The sequence below is a fragment of the Hippoglossus stenolepis genome, chromosome 11 (genome assembly GCF_022539355.2).
Source record: "Hippoglossus stenolepis isolate QCI-W04-F060 chromosome 11, HSTE1.2, whole genome shotgun sequence".
Classification (NCBI taxonomy): Eukaryota; Metazoa; Chordata; class Actinopteri; order Pleuronectiformes; family Pleuronectidae; genus Hippoglossus; species Hippoglossus stenolepis.
In genome coordinates, this window is record NC_061493.1 from 23,467,313 (window position 1) to 23,488,665 (window position 21,353).

Below are 21,353 nucleotides of genomic sequence, written 5' to 3' on the forward strand. Positions count from 1 at the left end.
GGACAGATTCATGTCCAACCCAAACCTCATCCACAACCTGGACCAGGACAGATTCATGTCCAACACAAACCTCATCCACAACCTGGACCAGGACAGATTCATGTCCAACACAAACCTCATCCACAACCTGGACCAGGACAGATTCATGTCCAACCCAAATTAAGTTTGACCTCATTGGTACTCGGCTTTGGTCCCCATGAGGTCTACTGGTCCTTAAAAGGTCAGTGTTTATTCTGCAAAGGGTCCTGAAGCGGTAACAAAAACGACACACACACACACACACACACACACACACACACACACACACACACACACACACAGATCTGTGTTCATAAAGCAGTTTAACACTTAGAAAACAGAAAAACAAGACAGCACCTCCTAATTTTGGTTTAATTAAAGTCAGAAAAAATCCGTTCTGAACTGTGACTTGAATAAATAGTTTTGTTGACCTCGTTTTGATTTGTAGTGATGAAGGAAAATTATGATATTTGCTGCTGTTTCGTTCACTTTAATTCCCCCAGGACGACAGAATCAAACGGTCAAAAGATGTAGGGGGATAATTCGTGAATTCATAATTCATTAACTAAATTTGACTTTCATTATCTTCAATCATTTAATTTGTGTGTTCCACTGCGCCTTGATCTCAGGTTTTCTTCCTGCAAAGACAGGATTCAAATGAACTAAAAGACTTTCTGTCCCCTCTGTGGGTACATGTTAGTTTCCAGTATGCTCGCACCAGCTCTCTGTTTAAATTGGGTTTTGTACACAAGCCATAAAGCACTTGAAGCAGTTGGCAGGAGAGAGACTGTTCTACATTTTTCTGTCTGCACATTTTAATGCAGTGTTGACATTTGTGTCCAGAGCAGGGAAGCTGATGGCCTCTGGCTTTGTGTAAATATCTGCAGACGGTCCTGTGTACGTCTGTGGTGGCAGAGCATGTTTCATCTCAGTGGATGAGATAAGTTCCTCCTGCCCCAAGACAGAAACCACACTCACAGTGTCCGTATGGTTTCTGTATCAAGAAGCTTCATCAGCGACATTTCACTGAAAACCTGCAGCCTGTGCTTGTGCGTGTACGTGTGTGTGTGTGTGTGTGTGTGCGTTATGTTGATTTGTGCGACGTTTGTTCTGAACCTGCCTGTGTGGAACGAGCTGTTTGGTTGATCTGTGGTGATGCTGGTGCAGCTTTTCTGTCTGAAACTGTACAAGTGACCTGCGGTAATTAAAACCTGCTGCTGGACTCAGGCCTGAAGTAAATCATCAAACAAGCAGAGGAACAAACTAATGAAAGAACAAACCAACAAACAAACCAAAGAACAAATGAACGATTGAACAAAAGAACAAATGAAAGAAGGAACAAACAAAAAGACAAATCAATGAAAACATAACCTCCAGTGTCGTATTAGTGTTATTAATGTTCTTCTTCTCAATCTTCTCTACCAGTGAGTCCCCTAACAAAGGTTTTATTTTGAAAGTCCTGACAGGAAGTGTCTGTGCTCGTCCCTGTGGTGTTGACAGTGAACGTCAGCTGGAGGCAGATGATGATGATGTGTGATCACATTCAGCTCAGTGGAGTCGAACAGTGGACGCAGCAGGACTCCACCGTCTGTGTTCTCTGTTTCCTTTTTGTGGTTTGGATTTTTCTCTCATGGAATAAAACGATGGAGAGAATAAAATCTCAGCAGAGGAGGTGAAGTGAAGTCCAGGCTGCTGCAGTGAGAGCCAGGACCTGAACTCCAGACCTGAGCTCCAGACCTGAGCTCCGGACCTGAGCTCCGGACCTGAGTTCCAGACCTGAGCTCCAGACCTGAACTCCAGACCTGAGCTCGGACCTTCAGACCAGATCTGAGCTCCAGACCTGAACTCCAGACCTGAACTCCTGACCTGAACTCCAGACCTGAACTCCTGACCTGAGCTCCAGACCTGAGCTCCAGACCTGAGCTCCAGACCTGAACTCCAGACCTGAGCTCCAGACCTGAACTCCAGACCTGAACTCCAGACCTGAGCCCAGACCTGAACTCCTGACCTGAACTCCTGACCTGAACTCCAGACCTGTGTTCCAGACCTGAGCAGTTGGAAGATGAGAAGTTTGGTCCTGGTCTCACTGTGTTTCTCAACATGTCTGCTCCTGGTGAGTCTCCTTCCTCCATTTCTATTTCACAAAGTAATTACAATAAACACTTTAAAGACATAAATCTCCATGGTGACACGTGGAGGATCCTTATTTTAAAAGTATATTATAAGTTATATTGATCCTAATTTTCTAATTCTATTATAAAATTAGCTAATTGACCTTTCTGGTACTTTTCAGCATATGAAACAATCCTAACTCGTGTTTTTTGTATTTCTGCTAATTCTATAATTGTACCGATTATTTACTTGTGTAATTATTTCACTAAGTGCTGGAAGGTCTAATCTCCTCAGGCAAGGAATTCCAGATTTGATATATTAGCTATTATCAAAACAACAAGATGATTATATAGAGTTCTGAATCACTTCTATATTTCTCAATGCATATTAAGGAGCTTTCCACACCTATTTCTATTGTAAATAATGATATATCCATGTATATATGCAGACATTTTTTTATTTATAAATCGACTCATCGTTTCATTAATGCATCATTTCCCCTTGAAGACATCTCCCTGAACTCTTAACTCCAATCACACGAGAGGCAGCTGAACTTGTTTTGTGTTCATCAACTGGGATCCTTTGTGGGAATAATCTCCCGCTGTCTGTTTGCTCTTGTCCAGCCACCCTCCAGCTCTTTGCTTCCAGCCCCTCACACTTGACTTGCTCCCCCGGTGTTGCTCCACCTCACAGGATAAACAGTGGAAGTGCTCTCTGTCCCTCTTCACATAATCCTCCGGAGACTAAAAGCAGACGGAGCTGCCACCAGGTTCACGTCAGCCCCCCAAAAAAAAAAAAAGTTGTTTAATTACCTGAGTGATGACACGAGTCCACATCCGCTTCCCTCTTCTCCCTCACCCATCGGTTATTCTCCTGGATTTCAGTACCTCCCTGGCTTGCTCAAAGGCACTTCGGAGGGATGGATAGAAACTGACGATTATAATTTCTTCACTGAAATTCAGTTGAAGCAGCGACGTGAAGCTTTAATTCACTGGATAAACTGATAAATATACGTCACGGATACAGGAAGTGATGCGATGTCATGTCGTGATAACTCAGTTTTGCAGCTTTGATATTAAGTTCAGCTTCCTTCAGTTAAATGTCAGATTAGTTTTTGTTACGCCCACAAGGTCAAAGGTCAAGGCTACAGTGACCTCTAAAATCTTCCTCGCATTAAGGGAATCCTTTAACATTAACTTATCTCATTTCAGTAGCCACAGGGCAAAGGTCAAGGTCACAGTGACCTCAAGAAGAACTTGGGGGAAATGTCTTCACCTTTTCATCGGTTGTCACTTCGACTCAAAGATGAACTGATTCCATTTCAGTGGTCAAAGGTCACAGGGATCTCGTATGAATCTGGAAAAATAAATTGTGTAGACGGAAACTGCGCCGGTCGGTGGAGGCACGCGGACGAAATGCAGTATTCATTTCACAAGGATCCACTTCGAGGCACTTTTCATCGAGACCTGACAATACGATAGATAACAAACAATATAAATCAATGTGACGTCAGTGATTGCTTCGTGAGCTGTAAAACTTTGTGAAGCTTCGCGTTTATCTCAACAACCACACCACACTTCAAAGTAATTCAGCATTTCACAGTTGCCAGAAAACTCAACTCGCAGGAAAAGAAAATTCTGTCTTTACACTGAAGATGAAAAGACGTCTGAGTTTTCCACACAGAATCAAACTGACAACACGAGCTTGTATCCGAGGCGGCCGGTGATAAGTGAAGACATTTGCACATGAGAGGGACGGCGGCTGCAGGTTTCCGTCCTCCTGCCTCGTGAGCCCACGTCGAGTCGCAGGTGACTCATCCAATTTGTCATAAGTAGAGCTGTGCGACAATACAGTATAAATATAATTATCAAGAATATAATTCTCATTAAAAGAAGATCAGAAATATAACAAAGGTTTAAAATATATCATCAGTTTAAAACCATGATTTTTAGTCAGGAACAAAAATCCAAGAGAAAAATATCGTGATGTTTATCGTGATAATTAACGATATCGAGCGGTTTCTATCTTTAATCTTTTCATTTTTACATAAAAAGAAATTCAATGTACTTTATTTCTATTTATGTATACGGTTTATATGTACAAGTTTAAACTGCTGCGATTTTTTACGTACGTAGCATGTCAGTTATTTCTATTGAGCAATCTTCAGCCCCAAGTTTACAACAGTTCAAAATAAAAGCTTTGCAATTCAGCTCGATACGAAGCATTACAGCAACAGAACGAATGTTGTTCTTTTACTTTGTTGACCAATAGCTAAAGAGGAAGTGGTCCAATGAATGTTGTTGCCATGACGCGGATCAACATCGTGAAATAAGAACGATCCAATCTTCAAAATGCTCGGGCGGGACAGATGTTCTTGCTGGAGGCCCAGTTTTGTCGTCCACCGAGGACATAGAAGACGACGTGAACGTGAATGTATCACGTGTCCAAACACTGCACTTCATCGGGGCCATTAACGACACACATGCCAAGTGTGAATTATATCTTAAACTATCTTTTAGAAGTCCATCTGTTTCCTGAAGTAAGATGAACTTGAGAGATTTTCCAGTGTTTTTGTATTTAGGCCACGGAGACGCTGAGGCACGACCCACTGTGATTAAACACTGCGCCGTGATTCGTCATGTGCAGCTGCTTCCTAACAGTCGCTGCTGTGCCGTGAGCAGGAACATCACCACAATGAGAAGAAACATTATGAGCAGCCAGCGACCAGCAGAGCGGAACCCAACACAGGCACTCATCGCATTCACGGCTCTGTCTGGTGGCGTCTTGCTCTTCTTGTAATCTGGTGTAAATTGGGATTATTCCGCTCATGGACTGTTTGTACTGTAAATCCCGCTGGGTAAGAGGATCAGCTAAACAGCCCTCTCTCTTAAACTGTTTCCCCCTGAAATCAAACAAAAACATCTCTCAAGTCTTTCCAGCTGCATAAGCTCCAGCGGTGAATTCTCTTTATTGGACTTCCTGGTGCTGTTTTGGGTTTTGCTCAGAAAACCCATAGTTCACTCTCTGTGCGTTCCCAGATGGAGAAATTCACGGGATCACAGGGGTGGACGATATGACCTTAAAAAATAATCTCGTTTGGGAGGAGTAGCCTGTCCTGCCTGGTGAAATCTGTCCAACTCTTACTAGTCTTGCCGTATTTGTCGTGGCAGCACTGAACGATGCTTGGAGTGACACCGTTGATGTGGTTTTTGGGGAACGTGCTTTGTTGGCGCTGGTTGTTGGCGCGCAGGTTTTGGCTCAGGTGCACGTTTCCACCTCCTGCTTATGGACATGAGGTTTTGGGACAACTCTTGCATTATAGACCGTGTATATAACACAAACTCTACTATTCGGGTGGGGCTCGGACCCGCAAATGGCCTACTCACAACTTGTCTTAAACTCAGGATCTGTTGTGCACGAGAGTGACGACTGACAGATTGAATGAATTCTGTGGGAAGCGCTGCAGAGAAAGTGAAACTAAATTCCTTGATCCGCCCATTTATTCAGGTCCAGAACAAATGAGTGTGGATGCAGACTGTGTTATCGCAGCAAAGGGAAGTGCAGCGGGTTTGTTTTCGCTCCGACTCATGATGAAGACGCGAATCTGTGAAACCCGGAAGCAGATGGAGAAGCCGGAGTCGTGCCGGAGGTCAACAGGCATTCCATCAAACTGAGACTTCATTTCTATGAGTGAGATTTGGGGCAGCTGCGGCCTTGTTACCCAAAGGACCAGCTGGAGAAATACATGAGCAGCAGTCTTCCCTCGCTCTGCTGCTACCGTCCCTGCAGACTGCCCTTGAGCAAGGCACTGGACCTTGAATGTGTCTAAACTGAAGATTGAGATGGCGGATACTGAAGCTGTGATGAGGCGCGTCTTTCTGCAGTACATGTTAGAATTAAATTTTCATCTCAGACTTTCAGCGAGGGAAGTTTTAAAGCGAACAAAGCGCGAGGAGGCGTTCTGCAGTGTGACGACTGCGATAAAGACAAACCACATTCTTCTCTGTCGGTGGAATCGGTGCGACTTCTATCTGTGAATCGTCTTTGCTGCCCACAAACACAGCGGCCCCTATGAGGACTGTTAACTCTCGTGAAATCTTTGCTGTGGGTGATCTGCTTCGCTAACGTCAGGACACGTGAGGTGGTTTACTAAGTGGTCTGCTTATCTCTTAACTCAACATGTTGTTTTGATTTGTTTCTTCTGTCACAAACACACGGGGCCTGTTTGGGTATGACTCATGACGTCGTGGTGTTTAGTCATCAATCGTAAAGCAAGTTTAGAAACAGAAATGTCTTTGAATAAAAGGAAGAAAATAAAATCCTCTTCAAACGCACTCCAGGCTAAAACAAGTTCGACTGAGTCCCACTTAAAGCTGGGGTTGGTAATCCAGGAAAAACTAGCAAGAGCACGCTACACTTTTAAAACAAGCGACCAGTACATCCTACACCCTCCTGTCAAAGCTCCGCCCCCAAAACACATGAACGTGCACTTTATTTATTGATGACTATCAGGACGTGAGGAGGATTTCAACTAAAAACAGATCCAAAAAAAGTTTCGGAGACAACTTACCAACCTTACTGTTAAAGCAACACAAACCTTTTCAGCTGAACTCAGCAGTTGAACATTAACGATCGCTCCTCTTTCAGTTTGTACTTCTGGATATTCCTCTTTCATGATGAAGATTATAGTTTGTTAACTCAATTAAGGCAGGACACAATTATTTAATTACATCCAGCAGCGAAACAGAAACCACAACGAAGCTCCCGCTGACGTCCTCACCTCGAGGTCTGAAATGTGAATCTAATTAGTTGGAGGTTAAATCTGATTAAAGTGTTAAAGGTTTCCTCTCCAGTGACGAACCGCAGGCTTTCATCTGACTCACGCTCTGTGCTGCCTTCAACACCCGTTTGAAAGATGAGAAACTAACTGGAGCCGAGTGTGGAATCTCATCACGTTGGAGAAAACACACGAGTCTCTGATGCCACACACACACACACACACACACACACACACACACACACACACACACACACACACACACACACACACACACACACTCAGTGATTTGACCAAAAATCAAGATTCAAGACGTTTTTACAGAGAAGTTCTATTCAATGAATAAGTAATAATAATATTAATAATAATAATAAGTAATAATAATAATAGTATAATCTAGATCTATATTTGGATCTGCACCAAATCGCACACTGTTAAAATAAATACCAGTCTCCTAAACATGTCTGTTTTTAGTTTTTTTTATCAAGATCCATGAATTATTCTCTGAGGAATCAATGAAAATGTAAAAAAAAAACGCATGTTTCTCAGTGTAAAAGAAAGTGAAACAAGCGCTTTGCGTACAGACGGTGGTCGCGTCTCCTCTAGCTCACACCTGAGACGGACGTGTTCCCACCCGTCCCTGAGACGCTTCTGTGGAGTGTTGTGACATTTGTCTGACACTGAACTCCTCGAGCGAGGTTTATTGGAAGTGACCAGTGAGCGTCCGTCCTCGACTGTGCTGAAGAGCAAGAAGGACAACGAGCGATCGCTGTGTTGGCTCCGGGTTTAAAGTCCCCTGGTTTGTAACTTGGCTCATGTTTACATCTCGAAGCACAAATTCCACAAACATCTGTCTGTGACTTCACAACGTTGAATGAACAATGTTCAATATTAATAAAATATAAATAAACACGTATGTGTTTGTAGAAATACTTTAAACATTGACACACTTTTCCATTTGGTCAAAAACTGTTTCTTCTAATCAATGTTGTAATTGTGTTGATGCGTTCAGCTCCACACGTGCACACAGTGACATCAATATTCAGAAATGTGGAGGAGGGTTTGTCGTTTGGCTGCGTTTCCTCACACTCACACACACACACACACACACACACACACACACACACACACACACACACACACACACACACACACACACACACAGTTAAGCAGCTTATCTTGACGCTGCATTCATCTGTCAATCAGTACCTTGACTCTCGCCCCCCCCCTCCTCTGAAACTGATGTTTGCTACATGAACAAAAACAATAAATGAAATGATCCTTCACTGAACACGAGGTTGAAACGTTCTGTGTTCACAGTGGTCCGGCTGGCCAATCAGAATAGACTGGGCTTGATGTGGAGGCGGGTCTTAAATAGAAAGGAACTAAAGCGATGGACAGGACAGTGTCTCAGATTCTCCTCATTTTGAACTCGGCACACACAGTGACCAGTATTCTCTGCTTCCCCTGCAGGCTGACAGCCGGCATCCAACCTGTAACTTCATGTTGGAGGTGGAGAGAGACCAGCTGGAGTGTGTGAAGCGGCTGACGGAGGAGGAGGGCGGCGGCGGCGGCGGCGGCGGCGGCCCAAAAGGTCACGATCACTCACCAACGGGTCAAACAGAGCCGACACTTTGTTCGGCAGCTTTTGTTGCAGGGTGTGAAAACTCTGCAGATCATGTATTCAGACATTTAATGCACTGAAGAAAAGCGTCTGCAGTTAATTTAAAGAAGTTTAACTCACCGCATGAAATCAAAGTTTAATAAAAAGAAGATTCCCCTGCAGATGTGTGCTGCTGTGCCTCAGATGTGCCTCTGGGTGTTTCAGTGAAAAGACTTTTCCTCATGAGTTCACGTTCTCAGTTCCTCTTTCTTTACCTCTGCACTTTCATCCTCCTTTTTTAAACAACCTTTTCATCTTTCTTTTCCTGCCTTCATCTACGTCTCGTCTCTCTCCGAGCTGATTTTCTCTCGTCCATTAATGACCTCCTCTCGGAACGACACTCGACGGCTCGCTTTTCTGAATCTCTTCTCCGAAAGAAAATCTTTTTAAGAATAAGCTTTGGTTCCCACGTTAGACACAGGGACACCAAACACTTTAGTTTTTCTTCAGAGATAAAGATCTTTTGAAACCTGATCTGAAAATGCGAGAAACCCAAGAAGGGGGATGACGATAGGCTCTCGTGTTTCACCTCCAAGTCGCAGGTTTAAACTCTGCAGCGTCGTGTCACCTGACAAAACAACAATCCTCCACTTTGCCCAGTCGCTCTGGATAATGTCGCCTGAACCACCTGAGATGTGAGAGTTCAGTGCATCGTGCTGGTTTGTTTTGCTTCTCTGGTTCTGCTCTTTTTTTATTTGAAACTAATAGGCTTCTTTTCATAGCAGATTTTTTTCTTCAATGTCTTTTGCAGGGATTCTGGGCTCAATTTGGCCAAGCGCCCACGTCTCCATTCATCTGTCGCTAAAACGCCTTGTTGACTGCTCGGTTTGCCATCAGCACTTTTGTGCCCATTAAGGCTCACGCTGACGAGCTGGAGCAGCTATTTATGGCAGCAGTTTGTGTTTGTTCTGTTTCTGGAGGGTGGGTGGCGGTTTATTCTCCTCTGATCGAGGCTAAGTCCTCCACACGCCGTACGCACAAATTGTTCTGGTGTTCGGAAATGCAAAATCTGAAAGGCATGACGAGCAGTGGAATTGTTTTAAAAAGGATCAAGTTAGTCTCCGGTCCTGCTGTCATCAGCTCTTCATGCTGAGATAATCGCTCACAGGGCTGTTTGTGCAGCAATCTTTTCATTATTATAGTAATTTATTCTTATTTATCCTATTCACCTTCTTTACCTCCACCAAGCAGGTGGATTACCGCGTCATTTCATCATGTGACTAATGCCGGTGTTGTTCTGGAGAGGACGACCTTTTAGTTCCACGTTTGGTTGAGAAACATTTACTCATGAAGCTGCTTTATTTCCTCTTCACAGTCGCTGGCTGCAAAGGAACGTGGGACAACATCGCGTGTTGGGATCGAGCCGAGATCGGAGAGACGGTCACCATCCCCTGTCCTCGAGTCCTCAAGACTCTATTCGGCAGAAATGGTAAAAACCTTTATTATTATTATTACAATACAGTTAATTAATGAGTGTGTGTGAAGTTTATTCTTTTTCTCCAGTGATTGAAGTCTGTAAATTCATGTTTTCATCAGCGTTTCTTTCTGCTCGTAGTTAGTGAGCTTCCGTAAAAGCTACAGATTTACCGTAAGTGTGTTGGAAGGCTCCAGCTGTGGCAGAGGGAGAATTCACTGCACTTTGGAACAAATCCAGTTAAACGGGTGGATTTTTGGATCCACTTCCTTTAACCTAAGATGGAGCGTTAGTCTCCACCTCATCATTCACCCTCAGTAAACTCCTGACTGTGTAAATTCCCCCCCGAACCCATGAGATTCTTCCAGCCAGTGACCAGATGGCAGTTTGGATTTCCTCTCTGAGCCGTGCTCTGATTTACGTCAATGACTAAACATGATGTAAGAGCCCGGCTGCTTGTTAAGAGCCAACGTGTCTGAGACAGATCCGAACCCCCTGAAGTCCCCCCCCCCCACTCACTAACCCATACTTAACTTACTTTAAATGTTTACACTCGTATTTACATTCTTACGACAGGTCGGGCTGCTCCTGCTGCTCTCTCCCCTCTCGTCACTCCGCCACGAGCGCAATGCATGATGGTACATATTGCTCGGTTAGTGACCGTCGGTTGAACGCTGCTTTTCACAATGCATTGTGGGAAACAATGAGTGAACTATATGGTGGACTACACAGTGATTAGTGAGGGATTTCGGACACAGTCATTGTGTCAGGTGTCCTCGGAGTGTGGTCACTTCCTGACAGTCGCTGATGAAATCATTTGAATCCTTAAACCAAAGCGGTAGCTCAGTAAAACGGGTCTCGTTGGTGTCGGGAGATCATCCGCTGTGCGTCTCCTCTTCTTCTCTCTCAGGGAACATCAGCAGGAACTGCTCGTCTGCCGGATGGTCGGACGTTTTCCCAAACATCAGCAGTGTGTGTGAGTCGGACACGAGCCAGGACAAGGTACAGTGAGACCTCGTCTGTCGCCCTCGTGCTCTTTCGGTCTGTTGTTGCTGTCAAAGTCCGAGCAGCGTCTCACCTGAGCATGTGTCCTGACTGTGCTGCCGGGGGAAGACGCTGTTTGTGTTGGGGACATTTCAGTGAGGGAGCAGGAGAAGAGGTGTTGGTGAGGGGGAACGCTCGGCCTTGTTTGGCCTCGTCGATGATGATAATTGCTGCTTCCCTCCTCTTTCACTGCTCCGGGGGAAGTTTGGGTCACGTGGTCGTATTCTGAATCACCCATTGTGCTTGTTCAACTAACTGTCTGCCTGTTGCTCTTCTGTCTGGCTCCTCATTCCTCACACTTTCATTTCTGCCTCTTTATCCGTGCTCCTCTTTCTGGCTTCTTTGTCTGCACTCGTCCTGAAAATAGTGTCTGGACATTTTCTGGAGTTTGTGTTTCTCTTGTGAAGAAGCAGCAGCAGATTGTCCGGGAACCTTCAGGCGAGGGGTGGAGATTCAAAGGTCCGAGAAGCAACTTGAGCTTTTTCCAGTTCAGACAAAATAAAAACAAATGAGAAACGTTCTGGGGGCGAAGACACACTTCACATTACACACCGATGGGTCTGCACTGTAACGTGTGGTGGACGTCATCCGGTAAAGGAATGTGAATGTCTCAATCGTTTCCTGCTGTTCTGAGAGATGAACTGAGAGAGACGTTTCATGAAGAGATGGTAAAAAACGTTTTGAACATGGAAGTGAAAATTAAAGCAGATTAAAGGTCCAGACACAAAAACTGCAGAGAAACTAAATGACAGAAATGTACAAGTACAACTGAATGTGCATATAAACCCAAGTTTTACATGCAGGTAGAATTCTTCTTCTTTTCTTTGTTTGTTTTCTGGATGCATGTTGAGGCATCTTTCCATCTATATCACTTTAACGTCTCGGGAGCCGCCTCCTCAGAACCTCAGAGAAGCAGAAGATGAAGACAGTGCTGCAGCCTTCACACCAACCAGGACACTGTTCAGCTCAGACCTGCGCCACCTTCAGGGTGTAAGAGAAATGTTCCAGTTGTAAAACGTCGTCAGCTGTTTGTCGAGACACGAGAGCAGCGTGTAAAGATCACATGGTCTGAAGTGAAGTGTCTTTTTAGAGGTAATTAAATATGATAAATGAAAGATAAATGGGATGGACATGTCTCACACACACACACACACACACACACACACAGGACATTTATTGGCAGATTCCAATCTCTGTGTTTCTGTTTCTAACAGGAACTGATCTGTTCTTCTCCTCCTCGTCCCAGAATCAGAAGTTTTCTCCGCAAACAAAACACAGTTTCTCTCTTGATCCTCCAACGCACACAGTTCGATGAGGCTGCACACATCTGATGCAGACCTCCACTCAAAGCTCAGAGGCCTCGTTGCATCACATCTGTGCGGAGAAACGCATTTTATGTCCTGACGAAGGGAAGCAGGTCAATTCACTTCAACTTTATTCAAACCAGATTATAACAAACATCATCTCAAGGCGCTTTTCAGAGGAAGGTCGTCGCCTGCTCTGCTGTGCGTCCAGGATTTTTGGCTCTTTGCTGTTGTGCAACTTCAGCTCCCTCCATGTTCACCCGCTCGTTCAGGGTCATGCATGGCACCACTGAATTACCCATTGTGGTGTCCTGCCCCCCCCACCTCTCTCTCTCTCTCTCTCCTCATATTCCCTTGCTCTCTCGCCCTCTCTCGCCCTCCTCCTAGAGGACGGTGCCAGTCAGAGCAGCCAGATTTATGTCAGTTTTAGCAAATATGAGAAAAGGTTGTTATCACATCTGCAGTCTCTTGGCAGGTCAGAATAGAAAGACGACACCGCATCATAACACAAGACTGAACAAAGATGAACACACAAGACCCACAAGATAACACAACGGCACATCACAACAGTATGTTCATCAAATGAATAAAACCAAATCAAAAGAGCAGAGCTGCTTTCAACAGACTCTTAAATTTGCTTTTAAAAGATAAAAAAAAACTCTCAAAGTAAATTGTATTTCTCCAGAACTCTGCAGGGATGAAAATCGAGTGGCTTTTTGTCCAGTGTTATTTTTGTAAATGCTCCGTCCTGCAGCTTTATGTCACCTGCAGGCTCAGTTTATGACCTGTAACTGTTTCAGAACAACTTCAAGGCTCAGTGAGTTTCAGAGGTGCAGTGTCGTCCTCTGGTGTGAGGCAGTGAGGACAGTTAGAACACAGCAGTAACCGTCCTCCTCCTCTCCGTGTGCCGCTGCAGCTCGTCTTCTACGTGGTGGTGCAGACGCTCTACACTCTGGGTCACAGTCTGTCTTTGATCGCCCTCACCACAGGGAGCGCCATCCTCTGCCTGTTCCGGTAAGACCACATATTACACATCTATTACACCAGATAAAACTTAATCTGTGCAAACTGCCACTTCACGATGCTCGATGTAAATGATGTTGATTGGAGCCTCTTCTTCTTCTTTCTGTTTGTTGGGATTAGTTTTAAAAAGCCTCTGCAGGATAGTCAGATATGAAAAAAAAGTTAATTTAGTGGTGATGGTCCATACACACAGCACCGGCCCCTGCACCGGCCCTGCACCGGCCCCTGCACCGGGCCCTGCACCGGCCCCTGCACCGGCCCTGCACCGCCCTGCACTGCCCCTGCACCGGCCTGCACCGGCCCTGCACCGCCCTGCACCGGCCCCTGCACCGCCCTGCACCGGCCCCTGCACCGGGCCCCTGCACCGGCCCCTGCACCGGGCCCTGCACCTTACCATAGGAATACAAACACACTGGTGTGGTCCCTCATACACGTCTTGTTCTGTCTGTAGTCTAAGACGGGTGAAAGGAGCCTCGCAAAGAAAACAGAAGGATATTGAACTCTTTTCTAAAATATGAATTATGACGAACTTCCCCAATCTGTAACATCCCTGTTACAGTAGCACAGGAAACGTGTACGGCACTGGCAGATTCAGTTTGAACTAAGAGCTCTTCCAACCCTGGATTGTGTTGTTGTCGTGACAAAGCTAAGTCGCCTTTATGTTGTGTACCTGTAACGTCTGTGCAGGAAGCTCCACTGCACCAGGAACTACATCCACCTCAACCTCTTCTTCTCCTTCATCCTGAGAGCCGTGGCCGTGCTGGTCAAGGACGACATCCTCTTCAACCGAACCTCGCAGTGCTCCAACCAGTCGTCACTGGTGAGGTCACCGCCGCTGTCCTCGCGTGGTCGCGTCCCGACGGGAGCGAGCGAACACACTCTCATGTGTTAATGGCACAGCACGGGGGAAACCGAGCTTAGTGCACAGCTGAAATAGAAAATGAGGTTTTACAGAAATGAGCCATAACTTTTTTTCCATTTAAGTTTTGCAAACATCAGTAGTTGCAGTATAATCTGCGTCGTAAAAACAAGCAAACCATTTACTGATATTTATTGAGTTGGACTGAAAACCCCTTTCTTGTACTATATAGATTTTAAATGACATTGTCTTGTTTTTATTTGTCCTCTTTCTGAATCACGTCGTAGCGGCTGTTATGAACTATGCTACATGAATCAAGTTTATTATGTATCATACTCATTAACAGGTTAGAGGCAGACATTTTGATTTAAAGGTAAAGCTCAAAGTATGTGACAGCCTTTGAAACTGAAGCGTCTGTGTAATTTGCAGGAATTCTGTCGAGGCGCTCTGACCTTTATACTCACTGCTTGTAATGTTGTGAACCACAAATCAGAGTTTATCCTCACGGTGAACCCGTTGATTGCCCCCCCGATGGAAGAATGGGAACATGTACCCACATATCAGGACAATTAGCATAATTGCCTGGTAAATGTCTGAAGGCGTCTGATCCAACAAACAGTGAGATGTGCTGAAAATTGCCTAGAGGTTAATTTTGTGTCACTGATAAAGCAGCTGCTGAAGGTTTTGTGACATTTAACATTTAAGGATTCAGGGCTTAGACACGAAGTCCGTAACCTTGTCGTATTTTCTACTCATCTAATGGGAATTTCTGTTTTCCAGGTTGGATGTAAAGCCAGCCTGGTATTTTTCCAGTACTTCATCATGGCTAACTTCTTCTGGCTGCTGGTGGAGGGTCTGTACCTCCACACTCTGCTCGTCGTCATCTTCTCCGAGAACAGACACTTCATCGTCTACATGTTCATCGGCTGGGGTAGCTAATCCGTTTCAGCTGATTTTGCTCTTCTGGATTTATGGCTCATCGTTTTTTGGATCAGTCTCAGAGGTTTCGGTAAACCCACTGTGCTCTACTCAAGTAGCAGAATAATTGGAGATGACAGTGGAACCAGTATTAATCAAACTGTTAAAAGTACATAAGGGTGAAAGGTCCTTATCTTTTACTCCTACTCACAAATTAAGCATAAAAGCTATTTATTGAACCTCATGAACAAGTAAAATAATAAAAAATGAGGGGGTCACAGAGTGATTGGTTCACGGACTGAAGAGTGAAAGACAAGCTCTCGAGTGGAAGAGAGCGAGAGCTGCATTCATGCAACTTGCAGGTGTGCGCACGAATGCAGCTGAAACCATTCGGCCTGACTGTCTGCGTGGACAGTAAAAACTTTGTGGATGTGAAGCGAATATACCGCTCCACGCAGGCAGCAACGGAATCACCAAGTTGGAGATCTCTCATGTTATTATGAGACGTGAAACAAAAGGATTTATTATGAAACGGTGGCGAGACAGATTAACAGTATAGAATATAAACCACCACAGTCTAGATAGTTAATAGGAAACACTTTTTGCGGAATCCTGCGAATTAATAAACAAACAAACATGATCTCCTTGTAACTTCAAGTAAAAATAAGGATTTAAACAATGTTTCGTCGTGGCTGTTTGCAGGAATCCCCACTGTGTTCGTCTTTGCATGGACGATGGCGAGGGTTTATCTGGAAGACACCGGGTGAGTGCGGACAACAGCACGAGCACGTGACTCAGATTTGTTCACCCCCCTTCGAGACATTTTACATGGATGTGGTATCACAGGAATCTCATCCAACGTGTTGTCTGATGTTTTAATTAGACTTTTATTTTGTTATCTTCTCAGTCATTCTGTGACAGCTCCAGACACACACTGGTATTCAACAGGGATCTGTTATTTCATTAAGTGCACAGATCACGTTTTTCTGATGAGGTTCCGTCGGCAGATATGAAAATGTGTCTTGTTTTCCTGGAAAGTAATAAGAGAATTATCCCACATGTCAAAGAACACTTAATAATTCCTCTGGTGGGATTTGCATTGAGCAGTTTGTATGAGCCGTGATCCCCGGATCTCTTCATCTCCCGCTGCAGCGACAATAACAAGTACAGCGACGATACAGCTCCACCTTTATATGTTATATATATATGGTATATGTTATAAATAATTTTTGATTATCATTAAAAATAATAATGTTAACAATCAGGTAGAAGATCAGTATAAAAGTGGCATAAGAATTTGAGCTTATACGGCCAAATATTTTTGCTTTCTTTTCTAAATCCTGGTGGAAAACCCTGCTGGAGCTTCATGAAGTTCATTTTCCCAGAACAAACAGAAATAAAAATAATATAGTTTCATCTATCCGGCATCATCGGTCAAGCAATACGAGATGGACATAAGATCGGATGAAGGAACGGAAACGACTCAACCATTCAAACTGTTTTTTTCACGTGAAGCTTTAGCAAGTAGCAGCCTGTCACAAATATTGTGTTTACTGTAATTGTGACATTAGTGTTTTTTATGATGCCCCCAGATGCTGGGAGAGGAATGACAACCCTACACCCAACTGGGTGATCAATGGACCTATTGGATTCTCCATTATGGTGGGTTGAGCTTCATTAACTCTCCTTTTGTCGGCAGGTGCTTCGTAAAGATCAATTTGCAAAGATGAATTATGATACAAATGTGTCGTATTCATCTTATAACAGAAGATATTGATACTAAAAGTGAGAACGTATTCAATCTCTTCAAACTCTTTCTCTGGTCTTACTTTTTATTTTGGCGAATAGTCACTCAAACACATCAGACCTGTTTCTTTCAGTCGAGTTCAGCAGTCGAACAAAACGTTAGTGATGCTTTAAAGGAAACAAAAAAGAAACCAAAGAAACAGACTTTTGTGATTTACTTCCCACGCAGTGATTTCAGTGGGTGGGAAAATGTTCAACATGGCAAAAACCAAATGAACCCTTCTGTGTTTCTGAGGCTCAGTTGCTGTGATAACTCGGTTATTTCCTTCCTGTCCCAAAGGTGAATTTCATCCTCTTCATCAGCATCATTCGGATCTTGGTTCAGAAGCTGAGGTGCCCTGACGTGGGCGGCAACGACCAATCACAATACAGGTATCTCACATGAGGCGAGGGCGTGAACAAGAAAAATAAACCCCATCTCTGCCCTGTTAGTCAGAAATGCCGGAAACTTGTTTTTCCCAGCATGCATCGTAAGAAAGGTTCTTGCACAGTTGAGTTTCCCTTTGAGTCTTCGCCCAGTCAGAGGCTGTTTCTCCCTCCAGTGAAATGGAAGCTGTGATGAACACAGTTGGTTCATCCTGTGCTTTTATTTGTGTGGAACAATATGTTACAATTAATTTGTAGTTCTGTGTTTAATATAACTTATATAGCTTTAAAACAGCCGTAACAAAACAAACACCACATCTGTTTCAGTGAAACGCTGCAACTAACCTCTGCTCATCTTGTGTTTCTGTCTCAGGAGGTTAGCCAAATCCACTCTCCTGCTGATCCCTCTGTTTGGGATCCACTACGTGGTCTTCGCGTCGCTCAGTGAATCCATCGCAGAAGATTATAAAATATTTTTTGACCTGGCCCTCGGGTCCTTTCAGGTGCGGTGTTAATCGTCCCTCTCTACCACGCTATTGCTGCTTGTTATTATGGTTGTCCTGGTGAATCAAAGTGCTGGTTGATCACGCCCTGCTCTTATGGTGTTGCCAAAGGAAGTGGCAAAAATCATTTCAAAGAATTCTGGGTCTTAATTTCAACATTCACAACCGTTTATCTTGGAATGATTGTGGACACACTGTGTAAGAACAACCGGCAGCAAGAAGGGCCCCAAAAAACAGGAGTTGCCTTTTGGTTTTCTGTTTTCTGTTTTTTTTGCTTATTATATTTAAAATGTGAAAAATGGTTATAAAACTAAAGTTTTCTGTTCATGGTTGTTGCTCTGTTCAGGGTCTGGTGGTGGCCATCCTGTACTGTTTCCTCAACAGTGAGGTAAGAGCTCATGATGTGAAATGACACAGCACAGAATATGGTGTCTTTTTAACTTTATCTTAATTTAGCTGTAACATGCTTACTTTAAAACCCACAGCTAATTTTATTAAATCAAATAATGATTAATTTCTTACACTACACTATTACGTTCTTGCTATTTTATTTGTTTAATTATTCTTTATATTTTTTTTTTACAATTTGTCATGATGCCTTTTATATCTTATGTTGCATTGGCTGGCCTTGCTGTTGGAATAAGCTTTAATCACTAAACTTACTTTTAACTAGCAAAGGTTGACGACGCCATGACTACAGATGTTTTGATTCTGTTCCGAACATTTAAATATGTGATGACTGCATTGCTCCACTCACTTGTTCTCGCAGGTCCAAGGCGAGCTGAAGAGGAAGTGGAGGAGCGTGTGTCTGAACTGTCGTCCGAGCAGAGATCGCCGCTTCAACAGCGCCTTCGCCTCCAGGAACGGCTCGGAGCACATGATGCAGTTGCACCGCAACTCCCGAACCCAGTCCATCCTGCAGTCGGAGACCTCGGTGCTGTGAGGACTGGACACCACAACAAATGCAGTCTTCAGGTGTCAGCTTTACAAACCTCTGTGAGGCGTCGTGGAGGCGCCGTGACTGGACCTCAAGGACCCTCGGATCTGTCCTATACGGGCGTGCAAGTGAGAGAGACGCAGTGTTTTTAGTTCGTGTTGAGAGTCGAGACATTTGAAGCCAACTGCACATTTAACCTGCTCTTCCTGGAGCCGTGCACATGAGTGAGGTATGACATGTATATATTTTAACTTGTATATGTTACACGTATGAATTAAATATTTATAAAATATAAATGGTGCCATTTATCTCTTCAGGGACGGCACAGCTTTTGGCTTTAGGATGGAAAACATGTCCCTTACTGTCTTATTTTTACTGTATCAACGATAGAAATACACATATTTATATAGCTGATAAATAAACAGGGTATTTAAAATAAGCATATTTCTCAAATGAGAACTATAAGGCCATAGAAACAGACGATGTGTGTTAATGGAAGTGAAACATTTAAGAAAGGAAACAACTATTTCATGCAAAGAGGGAAATGTTTGCAATACTGTAATAAACCAGTCAGCGTAACTGACCTGGAAGAAATCAATCCCATCATAATATCAGATGTAAGACGAGTCCCAGTGAAACAGCAGCATGAGTCGTCTTTCAGGAAACACAGACAGAGGAGTTAAACTCTTTCCCATGGCTTCCATCTGATTCTACCCATTCTCATGCTTTACCCAACATTAACCACTGAGGTATAAAATCTGAAAACACTTCTGAATACTTTGTCGAGCAAAGTATTCCGCCGTTTAATTTGGAGGAATTGTTGAGGCCAAAAGATCCAGTGGTAAATTCCTACTTCTTTGCTGCATCCACACAACGACTGCATGTTCTCGTTTAAAACCATCAGCTCCGTGACAGAAACGCCGGGTGTCCACACGACTCCGGAGTTTCAAAGCCGCTGAAGCGTAGAAACTTGGAACACGTGGACAAGTTCTGTTTCGGTTTGTATCGCTGGATGTCTCAGAAACTACCTTGGTCCACGTCAGTGAAATCTGACAGAAATTCAGGCCTTATTCATGCCGCGGTACACAGCACTTGCATGATAATCTTGGTATTTGCCTTTTCTTTTATTGCCCTTGCTGCTTGTCATCGTGTGATTTTCTTGGAGATTTTAAACTGTGTCAAGCGATGGCAACAAAAAAGGAAAAGTCCGCTTTTTTTTGTAATGTGCTTTGTTTTTCTTTTTCCTGTTGTGTGTTCATCTTTGCCACAAGACAAAGAAATCTGGTGACACTTGACTTAAGAAATACAGATTGAGTCTATTTTTTGCGTGGTCCCATTTCCACCACACACATCCCATTAATAAGATCTTTGGTGAACAAAGGTTTAAAGCTGCTTACTGTCCTGAATTGTTCTTCTTGATTTGATTTAACTTTGCGGCCGTTCCCATTTTATACTAATCATATTTCAAAATTACAAAAATGTAATGATTTAAGTTTATATAGCAGCCAGACCCCGCCTTAAAACTAATGACAAAACACCAAAATTAAATTAAATCGAATTCTAAGATGTTCTAAGAATCTAAGAATCTGCTTGCGTTAATCAGAAGGAGCAAAATAAGTAAATGTTTATATATTTGGCAACAATTTTTTGTAATTAATTTCACAGGTGTGGTATTTAAATGGAGATTAACAGGGGGCCGAGGTTTGAACCTTGGGGAACTCCACAATTCAAATGAGCTCCAGTTTGAGTCTCAAAGCCTGAAAGCAGCACTTCCATCCACCAAGTGTGACTGACTGGGAAACCTTTCAACTGCGTAAATACTTCTCTCCTAATGCAAGTAGAAATATACATGATAGATGTGTCTCAGCAGGATGTAAATGTAATGCATAAAAAGGTTTCCTCATGTCTATGAAGAAGAAGAAGAAATTCCAATGTGTTTGAAAGCTTTACCTGTTAATCTGCTGAATATTTTCTTAATCCATTGTACCTGTAATTAATGAGTTTGTGTCCTCATATTGTTTATTTTGTCCCGAAAAAACCTGATGAAATGCACTTTCCTGTCATGAACGACAGACGGACAGACGGACAGCCGATCCGTCTGTCGTTCATGATCGGCTCATGAAATAAGATGTTGTCAAATATATGCCAACAATGCATTCATAATAATAAGTAATATAAATAAAACAAACACGAGCTGAAGCGAGTGGAAAGAGGCTCTCAGCTGCCATGCAAATATCAAAATATCAAACCCAGTACAGCTGCATGCCTAAAGGAAAGTGTTACCAAATATCTTACAAACAAGATGTCACCGTGTTTCTCATTGGACGTCTTTGTGACTATAAGTGGTTGAGAGTGTAGAAAACATGTTGTCATATATTAATGTCGACTGACTTGATGCCTGAGTATCGTGTCTTTATTGAACACATGTGTTTGTATTGAGACACCGTGAATGTCGTGCACAAGATGATTGATAAAGGCCCTTTGTAAGCATTGCTCTGTGTGAACGTGACTGTGGATCTTTGCCTTTAGTTTAAAACTGTTGAACAAAATGCCAAACTGGAGGCTTCAGAAATCCACCCTGCTACAGATATGCCTGGCGTGTTAGTTTG

At 43.5% G+C, this 21,353-nt stretch overlaps 1 protein-coding gene across 1 annotated transcript; it reads left to right on the top strand.

Moving 5' to 3' along the window:
* The first annotated feature begins 1,856 nt into the window (after positions 1–1,856).
* vipr2 (vasoactive intestinal peptide receptor 2) lies at positions 1,857–20,476 on the top strand. The gene is made up of 13 exons (XM_047341863.1): positions 1,857–2,131; positions 8,381–8,501; positions 9,886–9,999; positions 10,895–10,986; positions 13,249–13,346; positions 14,043–14,175; positions 14,995–15,145; positions 15,835–15,895; positions 16,725–16,794; positions 17,219–17,310; positions 17,678–17,807; positions 18,154–18,195; positions 18,577–20,476. The coding sequence occupies exons 1-13, from the start codon at positions 2,081–2,083 to the stop codon at positions 18,748–18,750; spliced, it is 1,329 nt and encodes a 442-aa protein (XP_047197819.1). The 5' UTR covers positions 1,857–2,080; the 3' UTR covers positions 18,751–20,476.
* Positions 20,477–21,353: the final 877 nt, after the last annotated feature.

Coding starts and splice junctions, on each gene's coding strand:
- vipr2 (XM_047341863.1), top strand. CDS start 2,081: ATGAGAAGTTTGGTCCTGGTCTCACTGTGTTTCTCAACATGTCTGCTC. Junction 10,000..10,894: donor GACTCTATTCGGCAGAAATG/GTAAAAACCTTT, acceptor CTTCTCTCTCAG/GGAACATCAGCAGGAACTGC. Junction 13,347..14,042: donor GCCATCCTCTGCCTGTTCCG/GTAAGACCACAT, acceptor ACGTCTGTGCAG/GAAGCTCCACTGCACCAGGA.